Below are 23,114 nucleotides of genomic sequence, written 5' to 3'. Positions count from 1 at the left end.
ACCTGTCCACAGCTTCCACTTGTCCCCGCTAGCTCCAGGCATTCTCCGTTATCCATACACGCGCGCCCTATGTGGTTGCCTAGCAAGGGGGCGCAAGTGTGATGTCAAACACATGGCCACGTTACTAGGCAACCACATGGTGTGTGCGTATGGAGAACGGAGGAATACCGAAGCCAGCGGGGACAAGTGGAGGCTGTGGACTGGTAAAGCATTTAACATTGGGGCAATAGTGCCGTGTCGGGAAGGTGCCCGGATGTGGCACCACAAGGCTGATTCCTGATCAATTTCAGCATGAAATTGATTGGGAATCGGCCTGTGGTGTATGGACAGCTGACAGATCTCGCTCTAATCGGATTCAATTAGAGAGAAATTTATCTCTTGGTCAATTCTGCCCATCATCCCCAGATGTATGGCTACCTTTAAAGGACTCCTTCTACAAGATAAGACCCTTCCTTTTTCTGTTAACTTTAAAGGACTACTGGGGGGGGGGGGGGGGGGATTCAGAGTTGAACTTACATGGGGCTTCTAATGGTCCCCCGCAGACAACCTGCGCCTGCGCAGCCGCTCACCAATGCTCCGGTCTCCTTCTGGAATTTCCTACTTTAAAGTCGGAAAACCACTGCGCCTGCGTGGCTGCGTCCTCGCTCCTGCTGACGTCACCAGGAGCGTACTGCGCAGGTGCAGACTGTACTGGGCCTGGGCAATACACTCCTGGTGACGTCAGCGGGAGTGAGGGCGTGGCCACGCAGGCGCAGTGGTTTTCCAACTTTAAAGTAGGAAATTCCAAAGTGAACCGGTGGCGGGGCCGGAGCATCAGTGAGTGGCTGCACGGGCACAGGATGTCTGCAGGGGACCGTTAGAAGCCCCAGGTAAGTTCAACACTTTTTCCCCCTACAGTACTGCTTTAACAACACAGAAGTAGAAGCTACCTAGGTATTTGTTTGCATATAAGGGGGATATTTGGATTGTGTTTATGGAATAAAGAGGAAGAAGAAACAACAAACTAGAATATTTAAAGGTGGGTACACATCTTTGATGAATGTCGCCCGTCTGGGATCGGTATCCAATCCCCGTGGGCGACATCGCTGGGCCATGCTGCGCACACGCGTGTCAGCTGTGTAGTTGATGACGCTCTGTGTTGCTATGCGGGAAGGCGGAGGAGCACGGGAGTAACATCACGTGGCATAGACAATGGGATTGGCTTCGCGGGGGCTGATTTTATCTGCTTACAAGTTGGGGGTCGCTGTACACATGCTTGATTATCGGCTGAGACGGTTGTTATCGTCCGACTTTGATTATGCGTGTATATGGGAAGGTACATACAATACAATTTTCCCATGAGATCAATGGAAAATTTCCTGTCCGGTAATTTCCAACATGTCCAATCTGCTTCTAGCTGAGAAAAGGATTGATTTTGAAGTCAGTACTGCACAAAATCGATCCCTTGCTCGATCAGCAGCAGATGGGACATGTTAGAAATTATCAAATGATGGCTGATATCATGTCGAATTGATTAGCATAGTCGATCGAGCAGGATGCAAGATATGTCGGTCGTACAGGAATCGGCTACTGTTCACATGTCATTCGATCGTCTGAATCGATTTTTGCATTCAGAGCATGGAGACACATCGGTCAGATTGAAGCACATAGGATATCGCATGTAGTGTGTGGACTACTAGCTGATAGACTTTCATTCAACCATACTGAAGTCGATCGCTTAATGAAGTTGATCACTTTGTCGATTGAAGTAGAATCTCTAGAAGTATGGCTCCCTTTAGTGTATGGCCAGCTTTAGAGCTGCTTCACACTACGAGTGCTTTTCCCCAGCACCAGTGATTTGAAAAGCTCTTGCTAATGTAATGCTCTGTGTTATCACTTCAATGATTGGATGTTTTTTTTTACATAACATTGTGTTACATTACCAAGCAATTTTGAAATCCCTGACAATTAGAAAAGCGCTCATAGTGTGAACCAGCCCTTACTGACAAATGATGGGACATTTCCATTGTGTGTACCAGGCATAATGCTTATACTAAAGGTGGACATACACTCATCAAATTGACATCTGGCAAATTTGATCCCTCTGATCGAATCTGCTAGAAGTAGATGCTGCAAGCGATGCCTGATCGATTTCTGTAAAAAAAAAAATCGACTGATCACACGTGACGAAAGATATCACATGAACAGCAGTACTGGTGTTCGACTACAGGATGACTGACGTGCTAAGTGGCAGCAGAACGTACGCTCGATTATCCGTCAGCACGTCGCCTCTCAGAGGCCGAACACTTGAGGCCACCTAAGGTGCATGCTACTGTGCCTCTTGTGTTCAGTCTCTAGTGTTCATCACTAGATGCCCTGGGAGAGAAGACACAGGGAGGTGCACCTGTGTGCCAGCTGATAGGTAAGTGTAATCTCTGCCGGGGGGAGGGGGGGATAGATGGGGAGACCTTGGGGCCTGGCAGGCAGTACACGGCTCCACAGACTTCATGGTGAAATCTATTGAAGATGCCTAGTGTGTGGCAGGGTTAGATCCCTCTTAGGCCCATTGCACACCAAACGCCTCTAGCAGATCTGCAAAACGCTAGAGGTTTTTGAAGCAGATTTCAGAGCGATTCTAGGCATGTTTAGAGAGGTTTTGTAAACATGCCTAGCGGTTTTTGGAGCATTTTTATGTAGCAGATTTCATATATTGTTACAGTAAAGCTGTTACTGAACAGCTTCTGTACCAAACATGCCTGGCAAACCGCTCTGATCTAGTGTTTTCAGAGCAGTTTTCCACTTTCCTATACTTTAACATTGAGGCAGAAACACTTCAGAAATCTGAAACATATTGCAGCCCCCGAGTTTGCGTTTGTGGGAAAAACGAAACCGCTCTGGTGTGCACCAAGCCAATTAGCCAAGCGGTTTTCAAACAGCTAGCGTTTTAAAAACGCTCCAGAACCGCTCTGGTGTGCAGAGGGATCTATCTGATGGTTGAGTACACGTTGGGGCATCGAGTTTCTGCAGATTCAATCAAAGTAGCTGGATAGTGTAATGGTTAAGGGCTCTGCCTCTGACACAGGAGACCTGGGTTCAAATATCGGCTCTGCCTGTTCAGTAAGCCAGCACCTATTTCAGTAAGGAGTTTCTTGGGCAAGTCTCCTTAACACTGCTACTGCCTACTGAGTGCGCTCTAGTGGCTGCCTCGCAAGCGCTTTGAGTCCGACAGGAGAAAAGCGCTATACAAATACTGCCATTATTATAATCTGCCGGGGAAAATCGAATAGTGTATGGGCACCTAAATATGACTGCTGCATTACTACCTGTTGGGTTTTCATGTAATTAACACATTTTAGTTTTTTCTTCACCTGAAGTGATTGTTTGCCAAAAATATTTGTAAAGGTGGCTACACACGATACAATAAAATGATCCGATTTTATGGCAATTCAATAAATATGAATGGATATCCTGAAAAAAATCCAAAGCTTTTTTTTCATTAGTCTGAAAAATCCGACCGGATTTCTTTTTTTTTTTTTTTTTTACCGATCCGGAATACTGGACATTTTTCTTCAATTTGTCTAAAGATTGTATGGTGTGTGTGTTAGATTGTCAATTTTATTAATATACACTCTAGCAATTTTCTAAGTTTCCAATCATTTTTATCATGGTTGGGGAAAAATTTAATGTGTGTGTGTGATACATTGATCATATTTTTGAAACAATCTGTCAGAAAAATTGATTGCAATTCTTAAATTGAACAGATATCTAAAAAAATTGTATGGTGTGTGGCCACCTTTAGTTTGTCCCTCAACAGCCTCCCTTCCAGTAATCTAATGGGACGGATTGCGATCCTGTGGGAGCTTTCTTTGAAATTGAATTCTACTAGTGGATGCCATTTGTTCATCCTCCCCCACCCCCCTCCCCCCTCTATATAGCACAGAACACACTGTTCAGCTGGGAGCCAAGCAACATATCCATACAGTGCTTGTTCAAAAACTCACCACGAACGGAAAGCCACAGTTGATTCTAGTGACTAGTTTACTGCTCTAGTTCATCTTCTTTTTATAATTACATGGTGCTTCCTGTATTTGCAAAACTGCCTCCTAGTAACTGTCATATGCAGCTTGACTGGAGGACAGTCTCTAACTTGTCCCAACTCCCCTCCCTATTCAAGCTGTTAGAAGACCTAGTGAAGAGGGGGATCCCTACTGACATAATATATATATATATATATATATATATATATATATACATACATACATACATACATACATACATACATACATACATACATACATACATACATACATACATACATACATACATACATACATACTTTACTAATCTAAAGGGAAAAACGTATATCAAAAATGAAGTGCAGTAACTGAAATGGCATGGTGGATGCTTTCATCTGGCTCATACTGGAGTCCTCCTCAGCAAGTGCCTTTTGTATATGAGTTTTCCGAGGCCTTCTTTGTAATGAGTATTTGTTGCAGGCTTCCGTGGTGGACCTGAAGTCCAAGGAAGAGAAAGATGCTGAGCTGGACAGAAAGATTGAAGCTCTGCGTAAGAAGAATGAAGCCATAGTGAGGAGACACCAGGTAAGTGACTCAGACTTGCTGAGCAGGTGCTTGGGCTGCACACACCTAGGGCCTGATTCACAAAGCGGTGCTAACAGTTAGCACGCTGGTGAAAAGCCCTTTATCATGCCTAAACTCAGTTTAGGCATGATAAGTTTAGGTGTGATAAGTTTAGGTGTGATAAGTTTAGGCATGAAAAGTTTAGGTGTGATAAGTTTAGGCATGATAAGTTTAAGCGCCAACTGGGTTAGCACCGCAGTGCACAGCTGATCAAAAGTTTTACGCTAGCAAAGTCTGGTGCACTTCGTATAAAGTTTAATGGTGCTGCTTTGCGTGCGGGACTTTGCAAGCGATCTAAACTTATCTAAACTTAGCATGCCTAAACTTATCATGCCTAAACTTATCACACCTAAACTGGCTTTTCACCAGTGTGGTGCAATGGTTATCATGCCTAAAGTCTCTAACTGGGTTAGCACCGCTTTGTGAATCGAGCCCCTAGACTTTATTAGAATGGCTGTAGACAGTGCTCTTAAGGGAGTAGGTCTATTGAAAACGTAATTTAGACTAATGGATGTAGGTCTAACTGTGTTGCAATTATTTTTGCGCAGAACTACAGTTTAAAGGGACAGTCTATCCATTCATTTTGGGATGAGGTGTGGCATGGTGTAAAACTACTTTCATTTATCGGGATTAGATTTATTTATTTATTTTTTTGAAAACTTTGCTTTTTCCTCCACAAAAGGGCTTCAAAAAAAAAAAAAAAAAAGTATAAACATAATTTTTGCAGTATTGTGCCATTGCACCAGTTTGCTTTAAAGGGAACCAGAGAGGATGCAATATACATACCTGGGGCTTCCTCCAGCCCCATACGCACGGATCGCTCCCATGTCGCACTCCTCCGCTGCCTGCATCAGCCGCCACCGGGTCCCGTCATTGCCGCGAGTCGGCAAGTCGGCCGGCGGACGCGGCCAATTCTCCGCATCACAGGGTGCTCTCCCCATACAGATACGCATGTGGCTGTTAACTGCGCAGCCGCATGCGTACATGTATGGAGGGAGCCCCTGTGATGCGGACAATTGGCCGCGTCCGCCGGAAGTGACGGGTCCGGTACCGGCGGATCCAGGAAGCTGAGGATGGCGGCGTGGGAGCGATTCAGGCTTATGGGGCTGGAAGAAGCCCCCGGTATGTATAAAATCTGTTTCTTTTTTCACCCCCCGTTCCTCTCTGGTTCCCTTTAAGTTCCTTGCAGAACTACTGTAGATGGCTTTATATTGGGTAATATGTCAGGTCCATAAATATTGGGACACCAACACAATTCTAACATTTTTGGCTCTATACACAACCAAAATGTATTTGAAATGAAATGAACGTGATGTGCTTTAACCGCTTGCCGCCCGCGTCACGCCACTGGGCGTGGCCGCGGCGGCAGCCCCAGGACCAGCTGACGCCAATTGGCGGAAAGTCCTGGGGCAGCAGTTTACGGGAGATCGCGCATCTCCCGCTTGGTGGGCGGAGCTGAGCTCCGCCTTCAGTCTCCGAGCGGCTTCCGCCACTCGGGAGACTGTTACACGGCGAAACCGCCGTGTATTTACATGTGCAGCGCTGCGATCAGCAGCAGCGCTGCACTGAGGACAGCCGTGTGAAACTGGTGATCAGACCTCACCAACAGAGAGCTCTGTTGGTGGGGAGAAAAGGGGGGGGGGGATCACTTGTGTGCAGAGGTATACGGCCCTGCAGCTTGGCCTTAAAGCTGCAGTGGCCAATTAAGGTAAAATTAGGCTGATCACTAGGGGGGTTTACCACCATGGTCCTCAAGAGGTTAACTGCAGACTGCCAGCTTTAATTTGAGGGTATTTACATCCATATCAGGTGAACGGTGTAGGAATTGCAACAGTTTGCATATTCTCCTCCCACTTGTTAAGGGACCAAAAGTAATGGGACAGAATAATAATCATAAAGAAAAATTTAACTTTTTAATACTTGGTTGCAAATCCTTTGCAGTAAATTACAACCTGAAGTCTGGAATGCATAGATATCACCAGACGCTGGGTTTCATCCCTGGTGATGCTCTGCCAGGCCTCTACTGCAAGGGTCTTCAGTTTCTGCTTGTTCTCAGGGCATTTTCCCTTCGGTTTTGTCTTCAGCCAGTGAAATGCATGGGCAATCGGATTCAGGTCAGGTGATTGACTTGGCCATTGCATAACATTCTATTTTTTTCCATTCAAAAACTTTTGAAGGGAGTACTCTTGTATTTATTGATGATGTGACTGCTAACAAAAGCAGCAGGATGAGTTCAGAAGTGTTTTGGGCAATATTATCTGCTCATAATCAGCCAAATGCTTCAGAACTCATTGGACAGATGGACAATGACCCAAAGCATACTGCAAAATCAACCAAAGAGTTTTTGAAGGGAAAGAAATGGAATGTTATGCAAGGCCAAGTCAATCACCTGACCTGAATCCAGGACGGGAACGGGACCCCCGTTGTGCGGCGGGCGAGAGGCGGTTTAGCAGGGGCACACATGCCCCTGCTGAATGTAAGAGAAGAAGCGAGTTTTTTACTCGCTTCAGTGTCTCTTTAACAAGTGGGAGGCACATATGCAAAGTGTTGTAATTCCTGCACCTGCTGGAATCTATTGGAAATGAATGGTTCCTTCTGAATAGATTCTTATCAAAAAGCAATCGATCGTTTTGGAACATTGGGTGGAAATCTATAAAGGTGCCCATACAGCTAGCAATTTGGCTGTATGATTGGCTATTTAATTCGATCATTTTATAGAATCGAGAGAGAACAGAGTGTTCCAGTATGCCCAACTGATGAAAAGTGGCTGATATCATGTCGAGCCGACCAGCATAGTCGATCGAGCAGGATGCAAGATATGTCGGTCGTACAGGAATCGGCTACTGTTCACATGTCATTCGATCGTCTGAATCGATTTTTGCATTCAGAGCATGGAGACACATCGGTCAGATTGGAGCACATAGGGTATCGCATGTAGTGTGTGGACTACTAGCTGATAGACTTTCATTCAACCATACTGAAGTCGATCGCTTAATGAAGTTGATCACTTTGTCGATTGAAGCAGAATCTCTAGAAGTATGGCTCCCTTTAGTGTATGGCCAGCTTTAGAGCTGCTTCACACTACGAGTGCTTTTCCCAGCACCAGTGATTTGAAAAGCTCTTGCTAATGTAATGCTCTGTGTGTGTTATCACTTCAACGATTGGATGTTTTTAAAATAACATTGTGTTACATTACCAAGCACTTTTGAAATCCCTGACAATTAAAAAAGCGCTCATAGTGTGAACCAGCCCTTACTGCTGCCGCAGCAGTTTTTGCCAGAGTCCTGCCTTGTCTGCCCACTGTTCATGGTTGTGATTCAGACTTGGCGGCAATTGACCATCCAATTCGATTATAATCGAAACTGATAAAAATCTGTGCCACCAAGTGCAAGCCCAATCAGCAATGCAACCAATTTCGGACTGATGTCACGCCGTCGTGGTATGTCAGGTACCCGGTGGCAATAGCAAGCAATATCAGACCGAGTGAGGAATGCGACAAAACCCCGATGCTGTCCCTCCCATTGGTCAATGTGCTCCCTCGGTGCAACAATGCCTGGCCGCTGGCTCGGCGCTGTCCTCCAACCATACACGCACCCCACGTGATTGCCGGTGTACACGTGAACGCGTGTGTATGACGTCACACGCCCACGTTACTCTGGCAACAAACTGGACTATAGAGAAGTTACGAACTATAATGGTCACTTATTTCTAAATAGATTATAGCAGATCTGGGAGTCTGTACACCACTCAGCCCCCGAACTATCACCCAAGGGGATTTAGTCCCGATTTCTTCAGATGAAAGCCATTGTGCGTGTGTATGCTGCTCTAATCTTTGAGTTTAATCTAATAAATGTATTTACGCTAATGAAAACTGCCTACAATTTATATTTTGTTACATCCTTTGATGCTGCATTTTGAGTAACATGCTTTTCTCTTTCCATCAGCTGATTGAAGAGGACCGGAAAAGGGCAGAGCAAGAAGGCATTGCAGTGACCACTCCGAGGAAAGCCCGAGGTCAAGATCATGAGCCAGACAAGGCCCGAAAAGAAAAGGAGAATTTCTCCATCACGCTTGATGTCGCTGCTGGGGTGAGTTATTTTTTTTTTTTTGTTTGTTTTGTTTTTGGTAATTCAGCACTTCTTCATAGATCAGTTTTTACATGTGCTATTTCCAACATTTCCGATTTTACTAAGTTATCATTGGAAAATCGATTCCTTTATGGATTGGAAGCAGTTTGGACATTTTACACATGGTGCAACTTCCCGTCCGATCACCTGTCGATTGGACGGGAAATTGAATTGTGTGTTCCCAGCTAGAGATGGTCCGAACCTCCGATTTTCGGTTCGCGCGAACTTTCGCGACCAGCAATAGACTTCAATGGGGAGGCAAACTTTGAAAACTAGAAAAATTTATGCAGGCCACAAAAGTGATGGAAAACATGTTTCAAGGGGTCTAATGCTGGGGATACACGGTACGTTTCTGTACCGTGTATCGACCAGCTGATCCGGCCAGCTGATAATATTCAGCTGGCCCGATCATGCCGCTCGACCCGCGCCCGCTCGAGCCCAGCCGGCGGACAATGGCAGGGAATCGAGCGGCGATAAGGAAGCGTCGGGGAAGAGCGGCGATAAGGAAGCGTCGGGGAAGAGCGGCAATCGATCCGCGCGGACGAGCGGGGATGCGCCGGCATCGAGCCGGCGCATAAAAAGTGCCGTGTATGCCCGGAATAACACCTGGAGGGGGGCATGGATGAGTGGGATAGACGCCAAAAGTCCCGGGAAAAAAATCTGGATTTGACACAAAGCAGCGTTTTAGGGGGAGAAATCACATTGAATGCTAAATTGCAGGCCTAAAGTGCTTTAAAACATCTTGCATGTGTATACATCAATCAGGTAGTGTAATTAGAGTACTGCTTCACACTGACACACCAAACCCACTGTATACAGCACCGCAAACAGCTGTTTGTGTAGGGATAGCTGTGCTGGACTGGTGCGCACCATGGCCAGAGAGCAGGCAGTGGCGGTTTTCAAGCCCATATGGTCGCCGGGCTGTGGTAGCTCAATGATAGAACAACAGTGACTGTCCAGCTGATCACATTTGGTCTGTCCACAATGAAGCAACGCCCTTATTATCTTTGGTGTGCCACCCCCTGAGACACTCATATAGCCAGCGGTCATTGCTTCATTGTGATACGCAAGCCCCTTCACCACAGCAAGGTAATGATCACGAACGGGAATGGGCATATGTACATGCCTTTTGTTTTGTTGCAGCTGCACTGCAGCCAGAAAAATTAGGCAGGCATGTACACACACCAGACAAATTATTATAGCGGCTGCTGCTAGCAGCGGCCTTAAAAATTCAGGAATCCACCTGGAGTCCTGGACCCTGTTGGTGGTGGCGGAGAAGGCAGTCAAGTGACCTGTGGGCAGAGATGCTGTGTGGGGAGCGACTTAGTCTTGGGGCAGGCAGCCAGTCACACGGCGTGCAGGCAGAGATGCTGTGTGTGGGGACTGACTTAGTCTTCGGGCGGGTAGTAGCCCTCCAGGATCCATGCCTCATTAATTTTGATAAAGATCAGGTACTGAACACGTTTGTGACTTAGGCGACTTCTCTTCTCAGTGACAATGCCTCCAGCTGCGCTGAAGGTCCTTTCTGACAGGACGCTTGAGGCAGGGCAAGACAGAACTTGGATGGCAAAGTGGGACAGCTCTGGCCACAAGTCAAGCCTGCGCACCCAGTAGTCAGGGTTCATCGCTGCTCACAGTGTCTACATCCACACGTAAGGCCAGGTAGTCAGCTACCTGCCGGTCCAGGCGTTGGTGGAGGGTGGATCCGGAAGGGCTAAGGCGAGGCACTGGACTAAAGAATATCCGCATGTCCGACATCACCATGAGATCGCTGGAGCGTCCTGTCCTTGCCTGTGTGTACATGGGGAGAAGGATTACTGGCAGTGGTACCTTTATTGCGTTGTGCTGTGACATCACCCTTAAATGCATTGTAAAGCATAGTTGCCAGCTTTTTCTGCATGTGCTGCATCCTTTCTGCCTTCTGGTGAGTTGGTAACATGTCCACTACTTTGTGCCTATACCGAGGGTCTAGCAGCGTGGCCACCCAGTACAGCTCATTCCACTTGAGTTTTTTTATACGGGGGTCCCTCAACAGGCTGGATCGCATGAAAGATGCTATCTGCACAAAGTTGGATCCAGACATACTATCCATCTCCTCTTGCTCTTCCTCAGTGACTTCAGGTAAGTCCTCCTCCCCCCCCCCCCCAGCCACGAACAATACCACGGGAACATCGAGCAGCACAAGCCCCCTGCAACACCTGCTGCGGTTGTTCTTCAGCCGTCTCCTCCTCCTCCAAAGAAACACCTTCCTCATCATCCGAGTTTGACTCCTCTTCCCCACACGACTCTTCCTCCTCCTCCCCCCTCTGTGCTGCCACAGGTGTTGAGGAAACATCTGATTCTGATGAAAATTGCTCCCACAACTGTTCCTGCTGTAACTGTTCCTGTTCACGCTCCTCCACAGCTTGATCCACCACTCTACGCACGGCACGCTCCAGGAAGTAAGCGTACGGGATCAAGTTGCTGATGGTGCCTTCACTGCGACTCACCAGGTTGGTCACCTCCTCAAACGGCCGCATGAGCATGCATGCATTTCGCATCAGTGTCCAGTTGTTGGGCCAGAACATCCCCATCTCCCCAGATTGTGCCCTTTTACTGTAATTGTACAGGTACTGGATGATGGCTTTCTCCTGTTCTAGCAGGTGAGAGAACATGACCAGGGTCGAATTCCAAAGAGTCGGGCTATCACATATCAAGCGTCTCACCGGCAAGTTTTTTCTCCGCTGAATGTCCGCAAAAAGTGCCATGGCCATGTAAGACCGTCTGAAATGCCCACACAACTTCCAGGCCTGCTTCAGGACGTCCTCTAAGCCTGGGTACTTTGACACACATCGTTGAATGACTAGATTAAGCACATGTGCCATGCAGGGTACATGTGTCAGCTTTCCCAAATTCAATGCGGAAAGGAGATTGCTGCCGTTGTCATACACCATGTTGCCGATCTCCAGCTGGTGCGAGGTCAGCCACTGATCCAACTGTTTAAGAGCATCCAGGAGAGCTGGTCCAGTGTGACTCCTTTTTGAGGCAAGACATGTCTAAGATGGCGTGACACCGTCGTACCTGGCATGCAGCATAGGCCCTGGGGAGATGGGGCTGTGTAGCTGGAGAGGAGATCGCAACACCGGTAGAGTTGAACTGCCACTCAGCCGAGGAGGAAGACAGCGAAGAGGATTTAGCAGGAGGAAAGGAGGTGGCAGGAGGCCTGCCTGCAAGCCGTGGAGGTGTCACAAGTTGGTCCGCTGCACAGCCACGTACTCCCTGCTTGCCATCGGTCACCAGGTTGACCCAATAAGCTGTGTAAGTAATGTAGCGGCCCTGACCGTGCTTGGCAGACCAGGCATCCGTAGTCAGATGGACCCTTGACCCAACACTGTGTGCCAGAGACGACACCACTTGTCTCTCCACTTCACGGTACAGTTTGGGTATCGCCTTTTTAGATAAATAATTGTGGCCTGGTATCTTCCACTGCGGTGTCCCAATGGCCACAAATTTACTAAAGGCCTCAGAGTCCACCAGCTGGTAAGGTAATAGCTGGCGAGCTAACAGTCCCGCCACACCAGCTGTCAGACGCCGGGCAAGGGGGTGACTGGCAAAAATTGGCTTCTTCCACTCAAAGATTTCCTTGACAGACACCTGGCTGCTGTGGGCAGAGGAACAGGAACCGCTCAAGGGCAGAGGCGGAGTGGAGGAGGGTGGCTGTGAAGGTGCAAGGGAGAAAGCGGCTGAAGATGCTGCACCTGAAGGAGGAAGAGAAGGAAGGTGGCTTTTCTTTTGTGTGCTGCTTTTGCTCAGGTGCTCTTCCCATTGCAGTTTGTGCCTTTTCTCCATGTGCCTTCGTAAGGCACTTGTCCCTACGTGAGTGTTGGCCTTTCCACGGCTCAATTTTTGTAGGCGGAGAGAACAGATGGCATTGCTCCGATCTGAGGCAGACACATTAAAGGGACTCCGAGCAGTGCAGAAACTATGGAAAGATGAATATCATTTTAAAGCTCTCTTTCTCCTCTTTCCAGTGATATATAAACCGCCGCCCTACGCCTTTTAGTTTGCTATTTTCGCGATTGAAATTGCCGCGGCCGCGATTTCAATCGCAAAAATAGAGAAAACTAAAAGGCGTAGGGCGACGATTTAGGTGTCGCCAGAAAGAGGAGAACGGGAGCTTTAAAATGATATCCATCTTTCCATAGTTACATTGTATTACACAGGGCGACTTTTTCCTAAAGTCAGCAGCTCCATTCTGCTGAATGGAGCTGCTGACACTGGGGAAAGTGTCGTCCTGTGTAATACAAGTAACTATGGAAAGATGGATATCATTTTAAAGCTCCCGTTCTCCTCTTTCTGGCGACACCTAAATCGTTGCCCTACGCCTTTTAGTTTTCTCTATTTTCGCGATTGAAATCGCGGCCGCGGCAATTTCAATCGCGAAAATAGCGAAAACTAAAAGGCGCAGGGCGGCGGTTTATATATCATTGGAAAGAGGAGAAAGAGAGCTTTAAAATGATATGCATTTTTCCATAGTTTCTGCACTGCTCGGAGTCCCTTTAAAAAATTTCCAAACCGCGGTGCCCCCCTGGGGTGATGGCACTATGGTGGCATCAGCAGCTGATGGGCATGTTGGCTGGCTGTACATAGGTGGCGATACATGGCGCCGAAACTCGTCTCCTCCTACTCCTCTCTGACTCCCCCTCTGAACTATCCCCTTGGTCATCTTGTCTATTAGGAACCCATGTGGGATCTGTATTAACATAATCATCCTGCCCAGCTTCGCTTGCCTCAGACACCTCCAAAAATGCACCAACTGCAGGTACATCATCCTCCTCCTCCTCCCCCCCCCCCCCCCCCATTACGTCCATAGTGTCGCCGCCTAACTCAGACATATGAGGTGGTGTAACTTGCTTAGCGCCTTCATCTGGTTGTAACAATAATGGCTGTGAATCAGTTAATTCCCCACCAATTACCTCATGCAAAGTGTCAAATGCAGCGGATGTGGTGCTTGTAGTAGCGCTGGTGGCTGCGGAAGATGAGGTGTTCTGTGTTAAATAGTCAACCACGTCCTGACAATCTTGGGAGTTGATGGGACTTGCCTTCTTCTGAGCACTGTACTTTGGGCCAGGGCCGTATGAAATCGCATCAACACGACCTCACACTCAAAGACCTGCTGGGTGGCCTTCCTCTGGGTCTGCCTCTACCTCTGCCTCTACCTGTTTTGTCCGTTGTGTCCATATCGGGGGGGATGAAGTGAAAGGTATGCACTGACTTGAGTAATACAATGTGCAGTCACACAGGTGCAGTTAACAGGTATGCACGGAGTGGTATATCACACTGCATGCACTCACGTAGGTAGGTGGGTGCACTGAAAACAGGTAGGTATATGCAGTGATGAGTATTACAATGTGCACCTGTCACACACAGACAGGTAGCGGACAGGCACAATGACACTACGTGCGCTCAACTCACGTAGGTAGGTGGGTGCACTGTGAACAACAGGTAGGTAGGTATATGCAGTGATGGGTATTACAATGTGCACCTGTCACACACACTGAATGTGCTGGGCCTGGCAGTGGCGCACACACAGTATGAATTATCAAGGCTGTCTATGCAATACAAGTGTCAGTGGGACACACAGGAAAAAAAATTAGATCACAAGAACAAGATTAGCTCTCAAAAGAGCTGTTGTGGGGTGCTATTTTAGCAATAACAATCAGCAAGGAGAAAGCTAACAAGCCTACAAGAGCCTAACTAATCTTTCCATATGAGAGTCTGCAGCAGCAGCTGTCCCTTCTCTATTTACTGCAGGCACACGAGTGAGTAAAATGGCCTGTGATACCTGCCTTTTATAAGGGGGGGGGGGGAGTGGCTCCAGGAGGGAGTGTAGCCTGATTGGCTACAATGTGCCTGCTGACTGTGATGTAGAGGGTCAAAGTTGACCCTAATGGTGCATTATGGGGGCAAACCGAACTTCCGGTAAAGTTCGCTGTTCTCCGTGATTGCGAACTCGCAGGGGTTTCGCCGGCGAACCGTTCGGGCCATCTTTATTCCTAGCATGATACTTAAAATCAAACTGGCTTTAGGAGCTACAGTATAGACCTGACACTGATAAATCAACAATAAATGTGTACGGTTTTATTGTTGTTTGAAAATGAATGTTAGGTACACACGATGCAATATTCTGACAGATTTACTGTCAGATTGATTATTTCCAAAATTTCCAATCTGATTTAGAGCGGACATATTGGAAATAGTCGATCTGACCGTAAATCTGCCAGAAAATCTCATTGTGTGTCCCAGGCAGAAGAGGTGAACACATCCCTACTGTGATACTTGTCTGTATGTTGGGAAAAAGCTATTCAGTAGCACTAGTTGTAATGCTAGGTACACATGATTTTTCCGATCTATTTACTGTCAAATCAATTATTTCCAACGTGTCCGATCTGATTTCCAATCGATTTTCCATTCACTTCTATGGAAAATTGTCTGGAAATTAGATTGGACCTGTTGGAAATAATCAAACTGACAGTAAATCTGTCAGAAAATTGTATTGTGTGTATCTAGCATTATACCTGGTACACACAATGCAATTTCCCATCAGACACACTAAGATTATTTCCTACAGTAAACTCCAAGGGACCAGGAAAAGTAGTTTACTATATCAGAATTGGTAATACATTGTTTATTTATACAAATGTATACAAATACATTTGCTGGGAACTGAGGACTGTTTACCATGTCAGTTTACTAAAATGCTTTGTTTTTTTTACTGTTGATTGCTAGGGGATTACTGTGTGTGGATGGTGATATTTGTACGTTTCTGTTAATTTAATTCCCTCCCCCCCCATAGGAATTTATTGTATTTGGAAAACGTTTCCAAGTACAACAGTCCTTTTGGACCTAGGTTCTCAGCAGGCGGCACACATACCCCTGGGAGTGCTTGGGTACATAAAGGGTACATGCTGTAATAATGTTGAGAAACACTGCTTTAGGACACCTGTACACATAGGGCTAGCTAGACTAAAAAGTAGGAAAAATATAAAAGGTGTAAATATGGGGTACCTGCTATAAACATTTTAAAAGGTATTTGCACTTTTGTGTGAGTGCTACTGTTTTAGTAAAAATAATAAATGTTCTATCTCATATTTCAGGAGAAAAGAATAGTAAATGAACGCAGATCTCCTAAAGGGCAACACACCCCTCCTCGTATTGAAACTTCTCCCAGAAGCCCCACCCAGAGGAGCCCCACCCAGAGGACCAGTGGGCGGACAGGGCCTAACTCAAGTGGGCGGGTCCCCCATGTAGAAAGACATGAAGAGCAGTTCAAGTCAGATGGTGACCCTTTTCACCCAGATGAAAGGCCAGCAAGAGGGAGAAGGGGCCAAGCTGGAGATGGGCCAAAGAGAAGTCCACGAATACCTAGAGAAGGTCTTCCAGGTGAGCCATGGACCCCGACTCCTAGAGGAGGAAGAGGCTCTGGCCGAGGAAGAGGTGGTGGCCCTCCCACCAGAGGTCTTGTGGAAGCTACCTCAGGACCTGATAAAAAAGTCATGGTATGCCACAGGAAATACTCCTGACTGCTCTGGGATGTTTATTTAAAACCTTCTTCATGGTTTCCTGTTATAATTAGATGAAGTCTTTATTCTTGCTTTTCTGTTTGACAGGAATGGGAAGAAAGGAGAAGACAGAATATAGAAAAAATGAATGAAGAAATGGAGAAAATTGCAGAATATGAGAGGAGCCAAAGGGTGAGTACTGTCCCCTCCGTCATCTAATTGTTGCTTTTCCATGTGAAATGTTACAGTTCTGTAGTCAGACAAGGCTTGGAATCACATTTACATGTCAGCCATGGGAGATGTAAATAGTTATCCAGAGCAATCGTGGTGCACGTAATCGTGCCCATACATTTTCCCATTTATTCGACCAAAACGATCGAATCTAAAAGAAAAATGAACAATTATCCCGGGTTTTTCAATTGAAATCCGATCGGACATGTTGGAAAAATCTTTTTTTGATCCAACAGAATAATCGAACGAAATGATCTAATTTGAAAGAAGAAAAAAAAATTGTACCATGTATGGTGCATAAGGGCAGGTTTCCACTACTAAATGATGCGAATGCGGCTACCTAGCCTCATCGCATCACTTCCGCCGCCGGTTGCATCACTTCCACATCTCCCGATGCGGAAGTCAATGGTGGAGATGGGACGCGGATGCGGCCGTGTAAGAATCTGCAGCATGCCGCAGATTCACGGATCGCTCCGCACCGCTCCACACAACATGCACGCAGTGGAAACTCTTCCATTGCTGTGCATGTGTTTCAGGACACCTGCGGTGCGATGTGGCTTTGTAGCTGCATCGCACCGATCGTAGTGGAAACGGGCCCTAGGAGTTGCACAACATTGAAGTATGACCTTTTTATACATGGCTGACAGTTAATCAGGGCTGTGGACTGGAGCAATTTTTGCTTACCTGGAGTTGGAGGTTTCATAAACTGAGTCGTTGTGTGATTTTTGTACAGACTCCAAGCCCTGTAGTTAATACACTGCCAATTTTTTTTTATAGAAATAAATCTTTACATACAAGGCTTGTGCTGGGTGCACATTGATATATTGTAAGTTATACTGTAGGTGCCTCTTTCGGCACTAGCAACAGTCGTTGCATCTTCCATTCCTTTACTCAAGGACTAGGACCTCCACTACAATCATGTGACAGTGAGTCAATATTAACAATTTCAGCTAAACGTCTACAGCACAGGAGTTATTTCCTGCAAAAACTCCTTTCACACCTGGATAGGCACACTGCTGGCCAGAGCCAGCTCACCCCATTTAAGCAAACATTGACAAATTATCAGGTCTTTTTTATGTCCAGTTACATGAAGCTAATTTTTCTTCTGTATTTTTTAAGTTTACTCACTTCTTTGTTGCTTTTCTTTTCTGTTTCCTTCTAGGATGGCGTCAGAGAGAAAAATCCAATTCGGAACTTTCTTGATGATCCTCGGAGGTCAGGTCCCATCATAGAGATTGATAGGAAGGAGGGCAGCCGCAGGCACATCAGAAATTGGGGTGGTCAAGATTTCGAGAAGGTGAAAACTGGAATGGACCGCGAGAAAGAAGGTCATGTAAGTACTTAGAGGCTCCGCAAAGACATATTGTAAAATGTTCTACATTATTCAGGATACCCGATATTACATTACATATCCTGGTTTCAGCATCAGAAGCAGTTTCTTCATCTACCTTATTTTTTGGAATATAAGACACACTTTTTCTCCCCCAAATGTGGGACACGGACAAACTAGGACACAGGGGGACAAAAAGGGGCACGGAAGAGGACACAAGGGGGACAACTGAGGATAAATAAGGACACAAGGTGTGTGTGTGTGTGTGTGTGTGTACATACACACACTAAACCTGGTGCTTCCATGGTCCAAATATATGTGTATGTATATTTTTTTTTTTTCATCAGGTTTTTGTCCTCTAAACCTAGGTGTGTCTTATAGTCTGGAGGGTCTTTAATATTCCAATAAATACATGTATATATTGGTACGCAACCTCAATTTCCCAGTGATCTTTAGCCTAGGCTATGATGTCCTAAAGCCTACTCCTCCCAGTGCACTCTGGGAGACCAGGTGTTTCTGCTCACTTTGGAACATACAGCAAACATGCATTCCCCGATGATGCACCGTGCCCGGAGGCGTCCCAGCCACCAGGCAAGGACAAACGGTGGCCTGGAGCACAGGGTGGGGGAGGAGCGTTGCCGTGGGGGGGGGAGAGGAGTCTCCACCTTCCCCACCCAGACTGTGCATCCCCTGTGGTGAACTGGGCGCGGCGTCTATTAGTTCATCCCCGCAGCCCGCAACTCACTGCTCCAGCCTGCATAGTCTTCCGGCAGGCAGAGCAGGGCTACGGCAAGATGGCGAAGCCCTGCACTTGAGACTATTTGTGTCTCCAGTACAGAGCTTCGGGTGCCATCTTTCTGTAGCCCTGCTCTGCCTGTCAGCGCGGGACTTTCGGAGGCTGGCTACGCTGCTGGAAGATCGTCGGGGGAGCTGCACCCAGGGAGAAGAGACTTCTGCAGGTGGGTAAATGCTTTTCTTTTTACAGGTAATTATACATTTTTAGTGAAACGCTGGCCACATTACGATTATTTCCTGGTGAACGCTGGCCACATACGATTATTTCCTGGAGTGACAAAATGGCTAGATATGCCCCTGACCGTGCCAGCAGTAAAAGTAGAAATCGATATGAGTGTAGGCACACCTCCAACTGCAATTTAGGTACTTGTAGCCAGGGCCTGATAGCATCTGACAGCTGGTTAAGCTGCTTTATTCATCCACCTTGTAAGAAAAAAACTTAACTTCGATGGTATACTGTAACCCTTAAAGGAAACACAAGGCAAAAATAAATTAATGAAATAGATTGTATTTATCTCCCATCTCCTAAAAATGACTAAGATATTCCACAGTTTTATTTTATGTTTAAATCTACTTTTTAAGTTATAACAGTGTTATTGTTTTTGCTCAATGACACATTCATTGAAGTATGCCAGAGCTAAAATCTATGAACTATTGAACCTTTTCATCTCTTTCCTGCTCTCAGAAGCCATTTTCTGCTCGGAAAGTGTTTTATAGTTGGAATTTCTAATCAGTGAGGGTCACACTGTAGTCACTTCCTGTCTGAGTCAGGCAGAGAAAGAAAAAAAGGAAGACAGCCTAGTTATTTGTGTGCTTGGCACTGTACATACCCATGTCTATCTCATTATGTCACATGTCACCTTGGGTATCCTTTAACCACTTGCCGACCGCCCACAGCCCATGGGCGGCGGCAAAGTGGACGCCTAAAGGACCGCAATACGCCTTCAGGCGGCGCGTCCTTTAGGCATGCCGGGGGAGCGATCGCGTCATTGATGACGCGCGCTTCCCCCGGCAACTGGCTCCGCCCACCCGCCGTAACATCCCGCCGGCCATACGGAAGCGCCGGCGGGATGTTAACCCCGCGATCGCCGCTACAAAGTGTATAATACACTTTGTAATGTATACAAAGTGTATTATACAGGCTGCCTCCTGCCCTGGTGGTCCCAGTGTCCGAGGGACCACCAGGGCAGGCTGCAGCCACCCTAGTCTGCACCCAAACACACTGATCTGCCCCCCCCCGCCCACTGATCGCCCACAGCACCCCTCAGACCCCCCCCTGCCCACCCCCCAGACCCCTGTTTGCACCCAATCACCCCCCTAATAACCCATCAATCACTCCCTGTCACTATCTGTCAACGCTATTTTTTTTTTATCCCCCCCCCCTGCCCCCTCCTGATCACCCCCCCACCCCTCAGATTCTCCCCAGACCCCCCCCCCCCCCAGACCCTCCCCCTGTGTACTGTATGCATCTATCTTCCCTGATAACCTGTCAATCACCCATCAATCACCCATCAATCACCCCCTGTCACTGCCACCCAACAATCAGCCCCTAACCTGCCCCTTGCGGGCAATCTGATCACCCACCCACACCAATAGATCGCCCGCAGATCCGACATCAGATCACCTCCCAAATCCATTGTTTACATCTATTCTCTCCTCTAAACACCCACTAATTACCCATCAATCACCCATCAATCACCCCCTATCACCACCTGTCACTTTTACCTATCAGATCAGACCCTAATCTGCCCCTTGCGGGCACCCAATCACCCGCCAACACGCTCAGATTGCCCTCTGACCCCCCCTTATCAATTCGCCAGTGCATTAATTACATCTGTTCTTCCCTGTAATAACCCACTGATCACCTGTCAATCACCTGCCAATCACCTATCACCCATCAATCACCCCCTGTCACTGCCACCCATCAATCAGCCCCTAACCTGCCCCTTGCGGGCAATCTGATCACCCACCCACACCATTAGATCGCCCGCAAACCCGCCGTCAGATTACCTCCCAAATGTATTGTTTACATTTGTTATCTTCTCTAAACACCCACTAATTACCCATCAATCACCCATCAATCACCCCCTATCACCACCTGTCACTGTTACCTATCAGATCAGACCCTAAGCTGCCCCTTGCGGTCACCCAATCACCCGCCCACACGCTCAGATTGCCCTCAGACCCCCCCTTATCAATTCACCAGTGCATTAATTACATCTGTCCTTCCCTGTAATAACCCACTGATCACCTGTCAATCACCTGCCAATCACCTATCACCCATCAATCACCCCCTGTCACTGCCACCCATCAATCAGCCCCTAACCTGCCCCTTGCGGGCAAACTGATCACCCACCCACACCAATAGATCGCCCGCCGATCCGACATCAGATCACCACCCAAGCGCAGTGTTTCCATCTATTCTCTCCTCTAAACACCCACTAATTACCCATCAATCACCCCCTATCACCACCTGTTACTGTTACCCATCAGATCAGACCCTAATCTGCCCCTTGCGGGCACCCAATCACCCGCCTACACGCTCAGATTGCCCTCAGACCCCCCCTCTCAATTCGCCAGGGCATTATTTACATCTGTCCTTCCCTGTAATAACCCACTGATCACCTGTCAATCACCTATCAATCACCCATCAATCACCCCCTGTCACTGCCACCCATCAATCACCTGCTGTCACTGCCACCCATCAATCAGCCCCTAACCTGCCCCTTGCGGGCAATCTGATCACCCACCCACACCAATAGATCGCCCGCAGATCCGACGTCCGATCACCTCCCAAGTGCAGTGTTCACATCTGTTCTCTACCCTAAACACCCACTAATTACCCATCAATCACCCCCTGTCACTGCTACCTATCAGATTAGACCCCTATCTGCCCCTAGGGCACTCAATCACCCGCCCCCCCCCAGAATGCCCTCAGACCCCAGCCCTGATCACCTCGCCAGTGCATTGCTTGCATCTATTCCCCCCTCTAATCACACCTTGAGACACCCATCAATCACCTCCTGTCACCCCCTAGCACACCTACCCATCAGATCAGGCCCTAATTTGCCCCGTGTGGGCTCCTGATCACTCGGCCAAACCCTCAGATCCCCCTCAGACCCCCTTCCGATCACCTCCCCAGTGCATTGATTGCATCTATTTTCCCCTCTAACCACCCCCTGAGACACCCATCAATCACCTCCTGTCACCCCCCTAGCACTCCTATCCATCAGATCAGGCCCAATACAACCTGTCATCTAAAACGCCACCCTGCTTATGACCGGTTCCACAAAATTCGCCCCCTCATAGACCACCTGTCATCAAAATTTGCAGATGCTTATACCCCTGAACAGTCATTTTGAGACATTTGGTTTCCAGACTACTCACTGTTTTGGGCCCGTAAAATGCCAGGGCGGTATAGGAACCCCACAAGTGACCCCATTTTAGAAAAAAAGACACCCCAAGGTATTCTATTAGGTGTATGACGAGTTCATAGAAGATTTTATTTTTTGTCAAAAGTTAGCGGAAATTGATTTTTATTGGGTTTTTTTCACAAAGTGTCATTTTTCACTAACTTGTGACAAAAAATAAAATCTTCTATGAACTCGCCATACACCTAACGGAATACCTTGGGGTGTCTTCTTTCTAAAATGGGGTCACTTGTGGGGTTCCTATACTGCCCTGGCATTTTAGGGGCCCTAAACCGCGAGGAGTAGTCTAGAAAACAAATGTCTCAAAATGACCCGTGAATAGGACGTTGGGCCCCTTAGCGCACCTAGGCTGCAAAAAAGTGGCACACATGTGGTACCGCCGTACTCAGGAAAAGTAGTATAATGTGTTTTGGGGTGTATTTTTACACATACCCATGCTGGGTGGGATAAATTTCTATGTAAATGGTCAATTGTGTGTAAAACAAATCAAACAATTGTCATTTACAGAGATATTTCTCCCACTTAGCATGGGTATGTGTAAAAATACACCCCAAAACACATTATACTACTTCTCCTGAGTACAGCGGTACCACATGTGTGGCACTTTTTTACACCCTAAGTACGCTAAGGGGCCCAAAGTCCAATGAGTACCTGTAATGATCGCTGCTGCAGCAGCTATTGCTGGAAGTAGTGCTGCAGCTCAGGCAGTTCTGATCTATTTCCATGCAAGCTGTATAGCTTTGTCTGTTTTTCCCTGCTGTCAGCTTGTGACTGATTATCATTCACCTGTGTGGGAATCTGCATGTCTGCTCCCATTGGATGACCTCAGTATAAAGATCTGCTTCCTGCAGGGTTTCCTTGGGTTTTCATAGCTTCAGCTTAAGCCTGCCTTGCTGTCGCTTTAGCCCCCGATCGTGTTTCTTGTTAAAGATACTTTGCTGGTCTTTGCATCATATATTGGTTCATTGCCAATATATATGCATACCAGCACGTTTATTATTTTCCTTGTATTTGTGATACGTTAATACATCAGTGTCGCT

The 23,114-nt window shown here is 47.1% G+C and overlaps 2 protein-coding genes across 7 annotated transcripts in view; one reads left to right on the top strand and one right to left on the bottom strand.

Moving 5' to 3' along the window:
- CCDC9 (coiled-coil domain containing 9) overlaps nucleotides 1-23,114 on the top strand; it is a 118,137-nt gene that overhangs the window by 3,746 nt on the left and 91,277 nt on the right. For both annotated transcript variants that reach the window (XM_068250716.1, XM_068250715.1), the window contains exons 3-7: nucleotides 4,476-4,580; nucleotides 8,564-8,707; nucleotides 15,883-16,284; nucleotides 16,396-16,479; nucleotides 17,681-17,851. In XM_068250716.1, the coding sequence (XP_068106817.1) occupies nucleotides 4,476-4,580; nucleotides 8,564-8,707; nucleotides 15,883-16,284; nucleotides 16,396-16,479; nucleotides 17,681-17,851 (906 nt within the window). The remainder of the gene's footprint in view (nucleotides 1-4,475; nucleotides 4,581-8,563; nucleotides 8,708-15,882; nucleotides 16,285-16,395; nucleotides 16,480-17,680; nucleotides 17,852-23,114) is intronic.
- Nucleotides 1-23,114, bottom strand: part of LOC137528935 (uncharacterized) — a 324,022-nt gene that overhangs the window by 259,926 nt on the left and 40,982 nt on the right. For all 5 annotated transcript variants that reach the window (XM_068250717.1, XM_068250725.1, XM_068250723.1 and 2 more), the window contains exon 3: nucleotides 17,647-17,822. The gene's annotated coding sequence lies outside the window, so the exon portion shown is untranslated. The remainder of the gene's footprint in view (nucleotides 1-17,646; nucleotides 17,823-23,114) is intronic.

This window comes from Hyperolius riggenbachi, chromosome 8, assembly GCF_040937935.1.
Source record: "Hyperolius riggenbachi isolate aHypRig1 chromosome 8, aHypRig1.pri, whole genome shotgun sequence".
In the NCBI taxonomy this organism is placed as follows: Eukaryota; Metazoa; Chordata; class Amphibia; order Anura; family Hyperoliidae; genus Hyperolius; species Hyperolius riggenbachi.
Note: the sequence above shows the minus strand (reverse complement) of the source record. Positions and strands in the feature narration are given on the sequence as shown.